Raw genomic sequence first — 18,134 nt, 5'->3', positions numbered from 1 at the left:
CCAGAGGGTCAAAGTCTGAGGGATTCATTCATGGTTTTTTCATATTCTCACACTTTATGGATTACAATAGATAAAAAGTATAAGGTACCAGCCTTGTAAACATAAAAACTAATAATATAATCAGCTCATAATTGTTAAGCTGTAAACCTTTTCTACCTTCTGTTTGGCGCTGAGCAGGTAGCACACAGTGTACGAAACAATGAGCTGAAAGACACTAAAATGCTTCAGAGACGAGGAATTGCATTTTTGTAAATACAAAACAAAACAATCCCAGAGCTTCAAAGTCTGCTGTATACTCCAGTGAAAGAAAGCTAAAGCTTATGATTTGTTAAAACATTAGGTAGTTTAATTTAATATATTAGGTCATTCTTAAAGCGCCTTGAGATTGCTTTTAGCTTTGAAAGGCGCTTTATAAATACAATTTATTATTATTAAAGCACTAATAATGATCCTGTCACTGGATTCCTCTTACACCAAATCACAATGATTGATAAGAACGTGACGTCTCAGAAACTAAGTTAAAAATAATTAAAGATCGATTACCACAAATGATTGTTAAATGATCGAGGGCTCTGCTGTGGTTTCTGTGTCGAGCGGATAATATTAAAAGAAAGCGGTAAAATAGGAATTTAAGTATATCAGTCGGGGATTATCTGTGCCAAGTGCTCCGTCTCACAGCTTCAACACAGACAACTGGGATGGTTCAGTTTAGCGCTGAGTGAATCCCTATAAACACAATTCATTATTTAAAAATAAAAATGCTGAATGCGTCTTTTGCACAAGCACTCACCTGCAGAGCCAGCAGCTTCTCACTGGGCTTAATATGTCGTTGTATCTCACATGCCACAGGCTGAATGACTTTAATACCGTCTTCATAGAACACATAAAACATGTTGCCAATGCCGAGACCTGGGAAGAAAGCAAAAACAGACCTGTTACACACAGTGCATAGCCAAAATAGCTTATGAGACTGCACAGTGTGAACATTTGCAACGGAAATAAGCCTACAACATTGTTATCTACTTTCAAAGCATCAAATCATTTAATCCCTCTCATCACAGTTCAGTAACCCTATTACAAAAATTCAATTAACTCTGTTTAATGAATGCTATAGTGAAGCAGAAGCAGTCTAGACGTACCTTCTTCTCGCCACAAAATGTTTGCCACTGTGAGGGAGAAAAAGAGGAAAGCGTGGTTGAAAATCAATGCAAGGATCAATGGGGTCCCTTTGTGTGCGCTACCCAAACACTAACTCCTATTGAGGCAAAGAGGAAAGCAGGCCGCATGAAAGTTTTATGGAAACTGTCTCCCCGACACCACACGTAGTGCAACAAACAATCGATAGAGCCTTCTGCTTGGAAATAATTTGATAGCAAACACTGGAAAATGGGAGTGCAGTCAACAAACTACAAGTACTGTAAAACCGTTTATGTTTTTTGGATGCTGCAACCAAAGTACGCGGAGATGTGAAATAAGTCTAATAAATAAAATCTTAGACATCAGATCATCATTCATCAATATGGGCTGTATGGATAAGCCGCCTGGGACATCCATGAGTAGTCCACAGGCTTCAAGCTCAGATGATTATCACGAGTCATTAAGAGGGATTAGTGTGTTCCTTCTTCAGTGGCAAAACCAGTTTCGGCTCCTATAACAGGTCATTTCTCATTAAATTCACTTAAAGGTGACTAATGATGGGAAATGTCGAATGAAAGCCACATAACAACCTGAGTGCTTTAATGGCTGACCTGAAAAAGCCGAGCAGCTGTTGGCTTTCAAAGCAGCCACTGGGAAATGTGAGAGAAAAGATGCAATCACTTAAAATCATATGACTAAAGAATGATGCGGTAAGGAGAACATTTAAAGCCATTATAAAGTTATTTTACATGCATATTCTGCCACCCAATCATGCTTATCCTCCAGCACAGCAGCAGCACTACTATCCTCTCACACTGGCTTTTTAACTGTGACCTTCTCTCTCATTGTTCATCCGTCCCCCAGTCTTCCCTTTGCTTCCCCATCTTCCATTTTCAGTCTACAAACCAATCTCCAGCCCAATTCACATCCGATTCTAATCTCGCCTCTATTGCAATGCTCATCCCCGCTGCCTCTTGCTCGGGTGGACAGATGCAGAGAGAAAAGGGAGGAGACAAAGCCAACTAGACGCCACTGTGTCGTTAGTCAGCCTTAATCTTTCAAAAGTGCTTTGTCAAGTGTTTCCTGTGCACCCTTGCATACCTTTTAGCTCATTAAAAGTTACACAAAAAGGAGTGGGGTCTATAGATAGAGGGACAAAGAAGGAAGGGAGGGAAGGGCAAAATAAAAAACAATACCATTTATTTGAGATGTGCCAAAAAATGGAAAATGGGAAAAAAGAGTTGAGATGAGATCTTGTGTTCTCCGGTCTTTTCCAATAGCCCACACTATTGATGCTATTCATCACTTGGCAGAGAGACTGTGGCTGTTCTGCGCATATAAGCAGCCCATACATCAACTTCATCATCCATATAACAAAACAAGCTGGTTGCCACTGTAGGCGGTGAGTTCACTCTTTCAGGCCGTAATAACTGTGTTTCCACCGGGGTCCAAACATTGGGAACGCCGCGCTCACCAGTCAGCCTGGTCTCTGCAGTTCCTACCCGTCAGCGAGGTTACATCAATTCCATTTGTTTACGGGAGCTGCAACAGAGGGCCAAACAGCCTGTGGTGTTTACCATAGTGGCACGGCAGAAGACAGCGGACGCAGGATATAGGTGGAGTAATTGTGTCACAGGAGATGCAAACGACTGCCCTGGGTCTGCAGGGTGTCACAGATTATTCCAGAGGTTTCTTGGAAAGGTGCATCTTTAATCATAAGCAGAACAGGAATGTAACTGGAAAGGGAAAGTAAATATTTTCCTGTTTTACATCTGCATTGATAGAAAACAAGTAATGTTTCAGTGCGGTGACTCATAACGTGCAGGGCAGGTGCACCATATATCCATTACTGCTGCTATGCTAAAAAGACTTTAGATGCACCTGCCAACTCTCACGTACAGCACATCCAGGCCTGGATTAAGATGCCTGAGGACCCCCTGCTTTGAGTCTTAGCGAGAGCCTATAAGCCTGAACATCAGCAGAAATGTGCATTTATATCAATGTCGTCTCTAATACCATCTCTTATTCTACTCTTTTAAATGTTCCCTTTTTAAAATACGTTTTCCTTTTCTCTCCAAATCTACCACCTGCAATGTCCTCACTATTGATTCTCTAGAAGTGTGTAACTATGTCCCATTTTTGTTTTTCTAATCAGAATCAGGGATTAGAAAGACTGACTTTCTGAAAATGTTCTTAATTAGCGTCGTATTATGAGCACCGTGGAGCTACAACAACCACACTATTTATTTCGCAAAAGTTAGAGTTTAGGATGCGTTTCCCCCCCCCCCCCCAAACTTTAAATTGTGCTAATTTAAGTCATGCATATTTAATGTTATTGAGAAATACTTTCATTTGAGACCAAGTTTTTCAGAGGCTTTAAAGGATAACGCTGGTAACACCAGAAAACTCTTGAAGATCTTTTTCATTGCTTTTAGCACCTTTGTGCTGCATATATTTGAGAGCGCTTAAAGATTGAGGGCCAACTTCAACAGCAAGTCCCTGGCAGCACTATTTACAGTCAGGTAGAATGAGGAAGCTTTCAAAATAACAAGACCGACTGCACTAGAATTAGAGCTGGAAGCCTGCGGAGGACTGAAGGCTGTATCATCTCTTTAGGAGTAAAAGTATTCGAAAGACTGAATCCTTGGAGAAAAATCTGTGAGAGTTTTGAAAAGAATTGAAGTTACTGGAGAGAGTTTGAAACATGGAAGCTCGAAAAATAAAGTAGTCGTGCTCATCACGAACAAGAAGAAGAGAAAAAACTATGAATGTGAACCAGCTTACAATGATTTATACTATTTATATAACAATGGCTTTTCCAACAGATGACACTAAATCTATATAACCTTTTTGTCGGCTCAACTTGATTTCATCCTCGTGTAAAATAACTCCTTATTTCAAAAGATTATTTAGTATCATTTTTACATACGTTTTTTTACAGAAAGCATCATCAGGAATATTCATAAGCTGTCGTGTTGTAACCAGGGGCTTAAAGGCGTTTAAACTTACCACTGGATTTACAATATTTATTTCACAAAGCCTGTAGCATGAAGCTCAGTCGACAGGCAGGAGCTGCTGACACTGTGGATAGCGTCACCGCTTGGCTAGAGCTCCTTGTTGCTGACAGCGTGTCCAACACTGTGTGAAAGCCCACTGTGATGGGAGGGAGACGGATGATGGAAACATGGACGCTATTTTGGCACGAGCTGATCTTCTCTATTCAGAGGACATGGAGCAGACAGCATGGCACACCGCGCAGAGTAAAAGAGCATTTTTATGTGCAGACTTTGGTGTCGAGTGCTGGTTCTCCTCCGCGTGCCGTCGTGATTGCTATGTTTTGTCGCAAACAATCACTTGACCGGCAAAATGTCACTGATTAGATCGTTGTTACAATCAAACAGTGCCGTGTATACAAACTGTAAAGTGTAGAGAATAAGGGCAGAGGAGTCTGTGGAAGATATCATTGGGTAAAGTACAGAGAGCACAGTCTCTATTATAGAAACAATAAAAGGCTGAAAAGAGGCAACAAAGCTGATTTATGAGGATGAGATGATGTGTTGAGGGAGGGTCACCCTATAATTATTTAATAAGTTTGGAGACTTCTACCCCTGAATATATTTCTCTTAACGGGTCGTTGGATTTCAATATCGTGCAATAGGACAAACTCCTCAAAACAACTTGATTTGTATCTGAACGCGTGGAACAATCTAACCACGTGTGCAGATTTAGAGTAACTGACTCATGTTTTGCAGTGCAGTACTTTGCAGCCCACTAGAGTTTCTAGACTTTCTGTTCCTGCAGAGGAATGTAAAGGTCATACATTACTTAACGGGCCTCTACAGTGAGTCATGAAGCATTGAGCAAAGACAACAGAATAAGGAGTAAAGAGTTCACACTGGAGTCGTGAGGAGAGACCAGAGTAGGACATGAAGCAGTGCGGTCCTCACTCCTCCACCTGACGCTCAGAAATGTACACTTACTGTATTTTATTATGTTACATATGCACCTAGTTTGCTAAATAGGCTATATTGACTATACATCTATAACCTGAGTCAACTGTGCTTATTAGAGATAAAGTAAACTGGTGGCTAAATAATAATTCGATTAACCTTCATTCATAAAGTTACATTAACCTTAGGTAACCAGTCAGCTGTTAGCTCATTAACATGTTTCAGCTATGAGAGTGGAGATATCTAATGTAAAGTGTTAATTAGCAACATAAGCACTGAAAACTTCCCCAAAACTCTTATTTGAAGGTCAAGGGCAACTGTTACTGCTCAATGACCACAAATAAAAGATTAGTGCTGCTGCCATGTGTCCTCTGTGCTACAGTAATTACCTTTCTAATGGCAACCAATTAACAATGAAATGACCATACAGGGAAACCTTCATCTTCAGCAACACACTAATAACTGCTCATCACCTGCATAATTAGAAGAGCACAAAGACAATAAGTCCAAGTTACAGATCGAAAAGTGGCAACAAAGATGATGAAATCTTCCTGAGACTTCCTCTTACAATAATTGTACGAAGAATAATCCCAGAAATATTATTTCTTCATTTGGTCCAGAAGGGCACTTCAGCTAAAGAGGGCAAAGGGGCCTGTGCACGAGCCAGCCTATACACTAAATAGTACTCTGAAGGTCCCTCGTGTGAGGCATGAAGTGCTGCATAATGTACATTAAGTGGAGAGACTGAAGCAACAAACGCTCGTTCTGAGCCTGGCAGATCTTCTGACACTGCAGAAATAATTGGCACATTGTGAAGGACAGATATTTATGCCAGTTTAGTGGCGGACTGTCAGAGATGGATGGTGCTGTGCCTGCTGGTGACAGACTCTGTTAAAGAGATCTCAGAGTAGTGACTGCTCAGGTTTTCCCAAACAATGAAGCGCTTGGGTACATTTGAGAGAAAAACAATTCACTTTAGCGCTGCTGCATAGAGGAGGTGATGACCTTCGAGCTCCGTGGAGGTGAATTCATCGAAAAAAAAGATCATTCATGCCTCGCTCATCAAATCGTGTTTTTCAGTTCATCTCCGGCTTAATACCGTATTCAGACCTTTGACAACTAGCTCAGTTAAATATTCAGCTCTGTCTCCTATTCAGAGAGTCTGAATGAGGAGCCTAAGGCAGGTCATAAACACAATGATTTTGCAGAATGAGATCATTACTTTTCACAAAGTCAGATTTCTCAAACACTTCCAAGTATAATCGCAATGTGTCATTTGGATCCGAGTCTGTTTCAGATCAATGGTATAAGATCAAGGGGAAGTCTGGAGGCACAACATGCCAACCGGCATCTCAACGTCTGTTGGATCAGAGCATCAAACTCTTGGTTGAAAGCTTCCCTGATTCTGCTACTTAAAGGCACATGCCACCCGTGTGAAGGCAAGTTAAGTCAGTACTTGTGAACATGCGATAGAAAACCAGAGGGACTTATGCTTGATAATATATGAGGATAAGACAGTTACACATATGTTGAAAGTCGTCTGACAGATGACGGTAGTTCAAAGCGGGGGTTATAAAGATGTCTGTGTTGGGTCTTGTGGGACGATGATTACATGCCAATAGTTTACCCTGATCCCGGGCAAGATGACTACTTTGTTTGCCCTTATTCTGAAAAAGACAATATTCCTACCAAGCGGTTTACATGAAAAATAAATATCCCACTAATATTCCTGTTTACACGCAGCCGTGCAACGAACATGTTGTCTATCAGGTCAAAACCCGTTGATAAGTCTTTGATGATTTCTCCGTCCGACCAGAAATGTGGACAGGCGTCTGTAGCCGCGCCTTTCAAACTGTTGGCTGGTTGGTTTGTGTACAAAGCACAGAGCTGACGGTAAACAGGAGGAGGTTGTGTCGCACACTGCGGTAAAAACCCCAGTTGAGATGCATATTCTGAAAGCGCTGTATACGCGTCTAAAGAACGCTCCTAAAGCCCGGAAAAATATCAGCATATCCCACGACCTAATTGTAAAACGCTACATTCAGAACAAGACCTATTTGAGAATATGTTCTTTAATATCTCTAATATTTGTTCTCTTTTAGAGAGCCTCTCTGGCCAGAACATGACGCCATTTTGGAGCTAATCAGGATTTCACACTCTCCGTGAATGAGAACCCGGGGGTCTGAATGAGGATTTTGACACGACTTTGATTTATGCAACATAAGTGTGGTACACAGAGGTTACATTTGTTCTTGATCGTTTGGCCTTGATTGGACAAAACTGACCCTTTGATAAATTAAAAGTGCATAAAACACACCGAGTGAAACCCGGTATACGGGGATGAGACAGAAGGATGATATCCAGAACAGGTGACGTCTAATACTAATTATACTATATACACAAGTTCATTCTAATGTGATTCCAAGTGCATTGGTCTGCTTTACGAATGCACGCTACCTCTGCTCCATCATGGCTGCATGATGGAAAGTCCCATACTTAAATATACTTAAAAACACACGTGAAGATGTTCCAATGCTGTGTGTTTACCTGTAACTTGTGTTACCTGAGTGCTGATCCGTGTTTGTAGAAAGCAGGCAGATTACTAATGCCTGACCTGGAGCTGAATCAATCTTACTCCTCATTCTGCTTTAAGGTCAGGTTACCTCGACAAAGAACATCATGCATCATTCATTTGGTATTCCATGGAAGGATGAACATTGAAATGATACGATGACACATCTTTGTAACGTTTTGCTTATGTTTTTAATCTGTATTTATTTATGAATGAATGTTTTCTTTCTCTTTATTTGGCTGAATTTGTTGGTGGGATTGAAGTTGGTAAGAAATGTTTGATTCATATCATCCTGTTTGTTTTATGTTTGTAAAAAGTTATGTTTAGTAACCGACACATTTCAATCTAAGATAGAGGAGAGTTGTGCATCATCGCTTTTAAATATGTGCAGTAATTATTAGAACTGAATTCAAATGTGTGAGAAGAGCATAACTAAATTTGGAAAAATATGCAGAAAAGCTAAGTAACAATCCACTGGAGTATTATTATTATTTTGACAGCTTATTGTCAAACATATCAATATCCATTGACAGGAAGAGATCCCTCAGGTGAACAGCTGCAGTGTTCAACGACACGTGTTGAGCCTGATGAAGTTTGCTGTGCTAACACCAGACATCGTCGCTCTGTTCTGGCCTTAAACACTGAAGTATTGACGGCAGCTGGCAGCTTTCCGAGAAAATATCACCCCGGCGACCCCTTATGGGAGAGCCGAATAAAAATATCTGCCATCTCCAGGAGCTCATCAAATGCAAAGATAATGCAAATGAAGAAATTCAAACCTTTAATAACTTTTCTCTTTGTTTGTTTCACCTCCTTATATGAGAGGTTGCACAGCTATATATAGACTAAATATTATATATATATATATATATATATATTATCTCATATTCTTTTTCACATATTCAAAATCTGAAGTTCATTCGGTCAAACATTCCCCTCACAATTATTGATCGATAAATGAAAAGCTGTTTCACATCTATATATTTATATTGGTATATAAATTCTGTTTAATTTGCTTTTTCTTTGCTTTAAATTGACTTTGTATGAAGATGTGCTATAAAAGATCCTACTTTCTTTGTCACCTCTCTGCGTCTTTCACACACACACACACACACACACACACACACACACACACACACACACACACAGTTGTTATCTGTAAAGTACTTTGTGATGGACCCGTGTTCAAGCACTTAACAAGCAAATCATTTTGACCTTACTTGACCTTTTGTGACTATTAAACAAATTCCACTTGCAGCGGAACAATCTGTTGGTAGGAAGGTGTGAATGGATGAAACGCGTCCGCTTGTGATTGTACCTACATCTCTAATTATGTTTCAAGGACTTAACGAGTTTAGTTTTTGTTATTGTGAACTTATTCTGATGTTCTACACTTAACATAATTACTAGCCAGGCAAAGTGAAACTTCCTGTGAATAATTTTGACATAATTTAATCAGATGTGCAAACACTGCTACAGAGGTGAAGCTATATTAGATTTAAAGCCAATTAGCAACATGCTTCAGCTGTAAAGAGGCCGGAAATTAGCTTTTTTTAAATGTAGGATGTCAAAGCAACATAAGACAACTTACAGAGGGACTAAATAAATGTGTGTTTGTTGTTGACGCAACTAAAATAACAAGCGTTATCCTTAAAGGTATAATATACAGCCCCTCCCGAGTGAATCAGAGGAATGAAATGTTATTTTCTGATCATTTCAAAAATCACTGGAAAGGAGAAAACCTTTTGAAACACTATAAAAAATAAAGTCTTTACAAGACTCCCTGACTGGTCAGAGTGTATATTTCGTAGAAGCAGAGGGGAGGGCTTCAGAGATTGAGGACTGCAGGCAGTGTGAACTGACACCCCACAAGAGCCTCAGGCTCTCAGAGACAGCCGATGGAGGGGAGTTAGAAAGTCCGCTTCCATTAGTTCACTTTACTACTTTCTGAATAAAGGTGGAAATCTCGTAGGGAACCTAGAGTGGGTCAGATATTCGTGCCAGACTACCACAGTGTAGTAAAATCTTTTTCTCTCTCTACCTTTCATATCATAGTAGTGCAGCCACGTATGTCTGTCTGCTAACGTCCCTTTGAACTTCTGTCCTGTGGGGTTGCTCACACCAAAAAGGGTCTGCAATATCCATCTCCGGACACCATTTTGGCCCGCGGTAGAGCTTCAAAAGCTTCAAAGCACACGACTGACTTCCGACCTTAGCGAGCATGATCCTCTGATGAGTGTCAGACTGGGTGGAGGAAGTGTCGTACTTCAGGGTGTAGTTGTAGAGGTGCGGGACGGTGTACACGTGGTATGTGTGACTTGACTGCAAAGTTGCTAAGTGTGCTGTTTAATTACCCGCAGGATAGAACAACACACTAACAACTGGTTTTGAACCCCAAAGACAGATTCTGACATTTCAGAGAAGGTCAAAGTTAATTACTGAGTGAGACTCGTTCAATGGGGAGGACGCAGGAGATTGTTTGTGTTGAAAAATGCTACCCAATTTGAATAAGAAGGTTCCTCGTGTCACAACCTTAATGTTACACAGTTACATATTGACAATGCCAAATACCACCTAATCAATTAATATGCGTGCCAAGAATCACTGATGTGTCGTGTTGAACAGTTAGTTCATTCTTTAACATTGGGAATTTATTAAGCAAGAAAGCCGAACATACACAGGTTTCACCTCCAAGATGAGGATTCACTGCTCCTCTCATTTATATAATGTAAATTAAACATCTTTCGATTGTTTGTAAGACTTTGACGATTACCTCAGGCTCAGGGTATTTTGGAGTTCTTAACAACGTTGCTGGTCATTTTCATAATTTCTTTGCAATTTACAGACTAAACTATTATTCAATTAACATTAAATGTGGCCATAAATTAATCAATATATAACATCACGGCTGCAACTCATTTCTTTTTTTTTAATCCATTAATCTGCTGATTAATCAACTAATTGTTTAGGGAAGTCAAAAAATAGCATTATAATTTGCCAGAGCCCGAGACGTCTTTAAATGACGAACAGGACAAAACTAAAAACATCTACTTGAAAATATAAAACAGAGAAAAGCAGAAGATCTTCACATTTGAGAGGTCAGAATCAGTGAATGTGTTTTCTGTTGACCCACAAATCAATTCATTGATTATAGTCTCAGCACTAGTGTATGCCAGCATCGTGGAGAAAGATCGTGAGAGACGACGACGTCGTCCTAAGTGTATGGAGGAGTGCATGAACAACTGTTCCAGGAGACAAAGAGAGTAAAGATAGTATCACCATTACTTTCCTCGCAGAGGCTCCATCATTGCATCACAGGATATAAACTATTAAGAACTGACAGGATAAATTATTTAGAGCTCCATTAGCATGGCTCCATTATCCCGTGGATAAAAACAGACGAACATCATGACTTATACATACAAGTTTTGCGCGCAGAGTCTTCCACGAATAGTGAAGAGATGTCCTCATCCACGCCAGCATCATTTTTGGCGATGCAGGTATAGGCGCCCGTATCCTCAAAGTGCACGTTGCTGATGTGCACTTCGCTCCCATTAGCTTTGAGGAACAACGAAGAGAGAACAAAGAATGACTTCCAGAAAGAGATAAAAGGAGACTTCCATGCTGCCGTCCTCCGTTACACAACAGTTCTCTAATATGTGAGGAGGGAAGGTGAGAGGTTTGTTTTTCAGGAGAAGTTCAAAGAAAGAATGTGGCACATGCAGTGTTTCTGTGAGCACTGGGACAGGTTTCTGGTTTAATGGTTTGTGTACAAACTCGAAGGGGAAACATTTGGCTCTGTTGTTAATTAAAAGAACATTTGATTCTGGAGCCGGACAATAAACCAAATTCATCGAGCGACCGAATCTCTTGATCGCCTAAATAAACACAGAAGTGTTGCAATTTAAAGGCAACATCTTTAACTGAAAATGGTCAGAAAAACCAATGACATCTAACTGAAATTCAAGCAACAGGCCAGCATCAGCCACTGCTCAGGAAGTAACTGAGCAGGAAGTATAACCGTATCAGAAATGAGTCCAAATAAGAAAGTTAACACATTTAGTGTTATTGTAAGTATATCTGATCATTCATCTTGATATAGATTTTAGTTTGCATCCGTTTTACACACAGTAGTAGTATTGTGATAGTATAGATATATTTATATATATATATAGTGCCATTCATTTCAGTGGTAGTAGCTGTAGCAGTAAGTGTTAACAGCAGCAGCAGTACAATAATAATGGTCGTAAAATACACACGTGTAAATGCAGTGAGCAGTGGACTCCTCTGTACCTTGCAGGGTGAGTTGTTTGGACAGCTTGGTTGTGATGTCCATGCCGTTCTTCAGCCAGGCCAGCTGGGGGCTGGGGATGCCCTCAGCGTGGCAGCGCAGGCTGGCAGTGACGCCCGGCTCCCTGGCTTGGCTCTCTGGGTACACTCGGATGACGGGAGGAACTGTCGCAGTGAACCAGGATAGAGGGAGACAGTTGACACGGAACAATGAATAAATGCAATAAGTGTTGTTTACATTAGTACCACTTGAGAAGTGAGGCAACCTTATTGAATGAGAAGTTTTAGAGGAAGATGCCAAGTCCTAAACTTATGGTTAGGCTTTAGCATACACCATCAATAAGATCGGGTGTAGTTCCAGCATCGCTGAATGCCCTTAGAAAAGGTTAACATGCTCTGTGAAGCCAAACAAATCAGATAGATAAATAAGGGAGAGGACCTATGTTCAGACGTTATTGATTTTGCTTGGTAGCAATTGATTTTATGTAACCTTTTGTCAGGAAGGGAATGAGGGGATAGAAGCAGAGAAAACAAAATGTGTGAAGAAAGAAAAGGCTGAAACTAAATGTCGCTCTCTTCTGCAAACTGCTCCAAAAGCTGACTTTACACATTTCTGCACATTGTGCCACTGTCATGATAGTTTCACATCTTTACCCTACCCCGGAGCGAAAACAAACAAAGAACTCTCCTGCATACTGTACTTCCAAAAACCGTAAATCAACATAAATCAGAAAAACACACAAATACATTAATAATATTCATTTATGCAATGGCTGAGAATATGCCACAAGTTTTGCTCTACACCCGATGGCTAAATTGTTCGAGTCTCGCTCCACAAAACATGGAAAATATCAAAAGAATGAATTTGAATAATCCTTTAAAAGGAAGACTCCTCCTCTGAGTAGCATAACCATGATAAAACCTTTCAAAAAGGATAGTAATATCTCTGAGGACACACTCCCGCAGGAATGGTGACTGAAACTCAGAATGTGATAATTAACTGTTTACAGAGCGGCTGCAAAAAGGCGTGATGAGGCTGGCAGCGGTTTAAGTAGGGACGTCACATTTCTCTATCTTGCCATCTTGTTTTTAGCAATCTTTCGTAGCCTGTGTGGCCCAAATCAGTGTCCTCCTTACTGAAACAGACTTCAGAGACACGAGCGGAAGATGGAAGAAGCGAGAGTCTTGGCAGGAGCAGAGAAGGCAGACGACGTGCTGCAGGGACTGTTTCCTGTGGGCACTGGGTTAGAGGAAGTCTTTACTCGGACAGGTGAGTGAAATGACTGAAGATTGTTGCCACGGCCATCTGGTAACCGCGCCACTCCCGGGCTTTGGAGCTCATGTCAACCTCACTGCCAACACGCCGTCCAGAGTGTGGCACCGAGGGCTCCTCAGACACCCAGGTTACTTTACCAATCACAGACACAGAGACACTCTTACACCGACGGTCCTCAGCAGTAACACGGTTGACTGAATAGAGACCATGGGGACAATTATTTTGTCCGATCTTTTGAGTGAAGACTATTACGCACACTTAATATCCTGACACATGCCTGTACAAACATACACACGCTTCCTTTGTGTGTATGCAGCTCATGTTCTTTCTCTGGTTTTATTATGCTTGGTTGTTGTGAATCGTGCGTTTACTGCGAATCACTTTGTGACAGCCGTTTTATGAAATTGCTCCGTGAAGCTTGTTTTGAATCTATAACTGCATCTGTACATCAATTATCCTGAATGTAGATACAATGAGAGCAGCAAGCTCAGTATTCCCAGAAGGTATACGCTTTTAAAGCGACATGTCAATTCTGTAATTTGTCTTCGACACCCGGGTACGCAGCAGCTAGTTACTAAAACAAAAAGAAATGAAGATCTACACGATGAAATGAAGGATTAGCGCTGACACAATCAGTCGAGTTGATTAGTGTGTTCCTATGAAATTAACTGGCAACTGTTTAGATAATTGATCAAAGAACAAACATTATATATGAGGAGTTGCTGCTTTCTTTTGTATCAAATGACAGTGAAGGGAATTGTTAGTTGCAGCCCTACAGAGGATAGCTTTTGTTCTTCCATTAATGAAGATGGAGAAGCAAAATCCAGCAAAGTGTTGAATGCAGCCAGAAACCAAACTGAGTTCTTCCTCGACTGTTGAGGTAAATCAATCAGCACAAGAGTTGGAGACTAAGGTGCAGTGACGCAGACGATCAGGTAATTAGACTCACATATAAAGGGAGCAGGATCACCAGGTTCCTCTATGCTCCATGCAAACTTAATATCCCAAATATGATCAAAACTACTGAAGTGCATGTATTCATTATAAAGGCAAAGCAAACTTTTCCTTTTCTCAGGCTGAAGGTTGGAGTAAGTTATGCTCATTTTTGAATGCATTTAATGAATCATAGTATCGTCAATGTATAAGTTATGAGTAGTATTTAAATGTAAGATGTATGATCAGAAGGATGTACAAGAAAAGGAAGGTACAAGTGCATCAAATCATGTGTTTGTGTGTGGCAGTGGTTGGATGGAGATTTTGGAGTCACTCATGGCATGCACCTTTGTTGCTGGCCTCCAACCACAACAACCTATTAATCAACAGCCGAATACTGCGAGCGTGGATCGACCAGACTCCCTTGAGCACCTCATTAATAAAACCTCTCAGGGAATCTAACAAAGTTGCGTAAATTAGAGTGTTGGAATTAAAGCTCAATAGATCCACAAGACTTTCTATTCAACAAAAAACTGGTTTTACTGCCACAGAGCTCACCAACAGGTTTGTTTGACACACACACACACACACACACACACACACACACACACACACACACACACACACACACACACACACACACACACACAAGAAGCAGAGATTTAAATACATTTATTCTGCTGTGTATTATAGTGTTATTCAAAGAACTACATTTGAAAAAAGTAGGTCCAGGACAGGACTTAAATGTCATTATATATATATATATATATATATATATATATATAGTTTATATTTATATAACTGTGTGATATTGCATGTTTTTCTACCTTTCAGAATCTATCTGGAAACAGGGGAGGCAGAGTAGGGCTCTTATCATCTGGATGGTATTTTGTTAGAGCCAATACGGTATATAGAAAGATCTTTTGATGCTATTGAGACTGATAGAAAATAGATAGCACGGCACCGAGCTCACACCTCATCTCATACACCTTTTTTGGGTAAATTGCTTGTGAGATTTGAGAAGATGGAGCAAGATGGTACTTTGTGCTGAAGATCTCCAATCAGAGCTGGTAACACCACCGCAGGTGTCAGATAGCTTGCAGTAAAAGAGTAGGTCCAATGTGTGGAGAGGTGTAATTACAGAGTATGTAAGTGCAGGTGCAATCAGTGCTGTGAATGGGTATATAGAGATTGGCTGCGGGAGAGGAGAAGTTGCAGTTGAGTCCTCAGTAGGTTTCATGGAACTAATTCAGCCAAACATCTGTGATGGGAGGATCTCACCGCCTGCCAAAACTTCAATAACACAGCCTAGTTTCCAGAAGAAACATCCGAGTGATGCTCCTACGCAGTTCAGCATAATTACACACGTAACTCTGTAGCTGCTTTTAACATTGTTAAATATTTGCATGAACACAGAGCATGTTGAGTGTTTGGTTTAGACTTTGTGATGCACAGGAGGACAGGAGGAGTTGTTCAGCGATTCAAGTAGGCTTGTTGCTGTTAGAAACCTGCAGGAGAAACTGTGGATGAGATGGACACAACTTTAAAAAGTCGACTTACTAGAGATAACAACTCTCAAATAAACTTTGAAGATTGAGTTTTTAAAAAGGGACATCACAGCATGATGCAAGAACATATAACCAATTATTGTTGGAGAATATCATTATTGATGAACATGTTCACTAAACGCTGAATGTCTTTAATAACTACTGATTAACAAATGGCGGTCAGCACTTCTCACCTCATTCTTAAGCCTCAGAAGCCATTTTAAAAAACGTATAAAGATGTTTCTGTCAGGTATCCGCTGTCAATATCTAGCTTACGCATCTGTGCTGTATAAACGTGACTGATGTCCGACAGTAGGTGATGGGTGGATGGGGGGGGGGGGGAGACTTGTTTAGGAGTAGACACGTTCTATCAATGTTGCTGAAATTCCCCCTGGCTGCCCTTTGAGCTGCATAAAGGTCATTCTTTAGTTATTTGAGGAAAAAGCTGCTGTCAGTGAATTTCCCCCGTGACTTTAAATATATCTTACGCTGCTGTAGACGTCTTAATAATATTGCCGTGTAGAGTATAATACATTGTGACATGTTTTACAGGGTATGCATGTGCCATTGATACTGATATCTAAAACAATTAGGCTGATGAACAGTTTTCATAACATCAGACCTTAGATGTTTAAATTTGTTACGTTAAGTTAAAGTTACAGTGACAAAGAAGTCAGAGCGTCTTTATCTTCACTAATTTGATGAATCAAGTGGCATGGTTTAGCAAATACAGACTGTCGGGTGTCACCAGCACCGACAGAAAATAATATGTTAGACCAAATCCATGAAAACAATACGCCAACGTCGTACTGTGATGGTGCTACTAGCTACAACCACGCACAAGGTTGTTGTGAAAACTTAACATTTGACAGATGATTAAAACTTGTAAAAGGTTTTGCTGCGTCTTGGTTTTAAAGCTTTAAGGCGCTGACGTTAACGTCACACAACGTTGGTAACATCAGGTGTTGATTGGTTTCAGCTACACCTGCTGTTTGTTAGCTCTACACCTCCACCTGCTGCTAATGATGCTTTCACAGTGAAGACTACATCTAAAGTGACTCCTATATATATATAGATATTCAAAGACATGCATTGATTTAATTATTGGAAGCATTTAAAAGAGCGTTGGTAGCATCCAGTGTTGTGCTTGAAAACATCAATTAACGTTCTTCCTTCGCTCACAGTCATTTTGCATCTTTCAAGAGGTCGTTATCAGCTACCGAAAAGCATGAAACTGTGTGTGTCGTCTGCCTTTTGAAAACACTTCACTTACACTTTCTACCAATGTGCATGTGGAAACTCAATTTCTGTGTGCAAATCCCATTTTCAGTTGCCCGGACATTCGTGAAAATAAAAAAGGAGCGAGCCGGTCGGTGGGATTTTTCCACTCAAAACTCGATTCAGACAAGATGTGAGAAGTTTCATTCTGATGCGTTTCTGAGAGTGTCAGGAGAGCCACTGCCAGGAGAATGCGACACAGCAGGGCTAACGGCTCCATCATAAAGCTCCCCAGTCAGTCGTCAATCACTCAGCAAGGCTCCAATCGGCCATGGTGCTCTAAAAGATGAGCAGGCGTGCAGACACACATACACACAAAAGCAAAGGACGCACTAACACCATGGCGGGAGACCACTTTCCACGACTGTAAGATGTCCAACTAAGCCTGGCAGACCTGTTACAACTCTTTGATCAAATTCAACGCACGGCTTGCCCTGAAAAACATGGCGGTCATAACCATTTGTGAGAACTGACCCTGGTAACCGTGAACAACGCACACTCAAAATAACACACACACACACACACACACACACACACACACACACACACACACACACACACACACACAATCCATTGCTCTCGCCTTCACATATATACAAACAATCACTCACACACTACCATGACGGTCTGTACACACACACCGACGTTCACAGTCACACACACCATGACAAATATGCTCACACCATGATGAAAGCCTCCTCTCACTTGTGATTACTCTCCCACCTGAGCTTCATGGCTCAGAGGGAGGCACATTGGGAGTAATCCAAACAGTTGAATCCAGAGGGCCATAATCCAATGCATTACATGTACATCACATAGCGGGAAAAAAGTACTTCTCAAGGGTAAAACAAAAGTAAAAACTGCTGGAGCTGTTCTTAAAAAGATCTGGGACAGAAATTAAGAAGCATAATGGATCTCCAGGGAATACCACTACGCTGTGTTTCTACCTCAAAGGACGAGTCATCTTCAGTGTGCGCTAATTTTCTTCTGTTCTGTGTTATTTGATTTATTATGATGCTTACTATGGCATTTACATTATGAGCAGTTGTATTCGCCTGCATTTGGTCTTTGGACAAATGACGAATATTATCAAGAAATGTATACGGCAATATTTAATAAAAACAGATAAAAAATGCTTTCTTTAGGAAATG

General features: G+C 40.6%; 1 protein-coding gene across 3 annotated transcripts in view; it reads right to left on the bottom strand.

Moving 5' to 3' along the window:
- fstl5 (follistatin-like 5) overlaps positions 1-18,134 on the bottom strand; it is a 132,699-nt gene that overhangs the window by 17,511 nt on the left and 97,054 nt on the right. For all 3 annotated transcript variants that reach the window (XM_029441467.1, XM_029441468.1, XM_029441469.1), the window contains 4 exons: positions 11,953-12,114; positions 11,083-11,217; positions 1,140-1,166; positions 791-909 (listed from right to left, as the gene is read on the bottom strand). In XM_029441467.1, coding sequence (XP_029297327.1) covers positions 791-909; positions 1,140-1,166; positions 11,083-11,217; positions 11,953-12,114 — 443 coding nt within the window. The remainder of the gene's footprint in view (positions 1-790; positions 910-1,139; positions 1,167-11,082; positions 11,218-11,952; positions 12,115-18,134) is intronic.

Source organism: Cottoperca gobio, chromosome 10, assembly GCF_900634415.1.
Source record: "Cottoperca gobio chromosome 10, fCotGob3.1, whole genome shotgun sequence".
NCBI lineage: Eukaryota > Metazoa > Chordata > Actinopteri > Perciformes > Bovichtidae > Cottoperca > Cottoperca gobio.
Note: the sequence above shows the minus strand (reverse complement) of the source record. Positions and strands in the feature narration are given on the sequence as shown.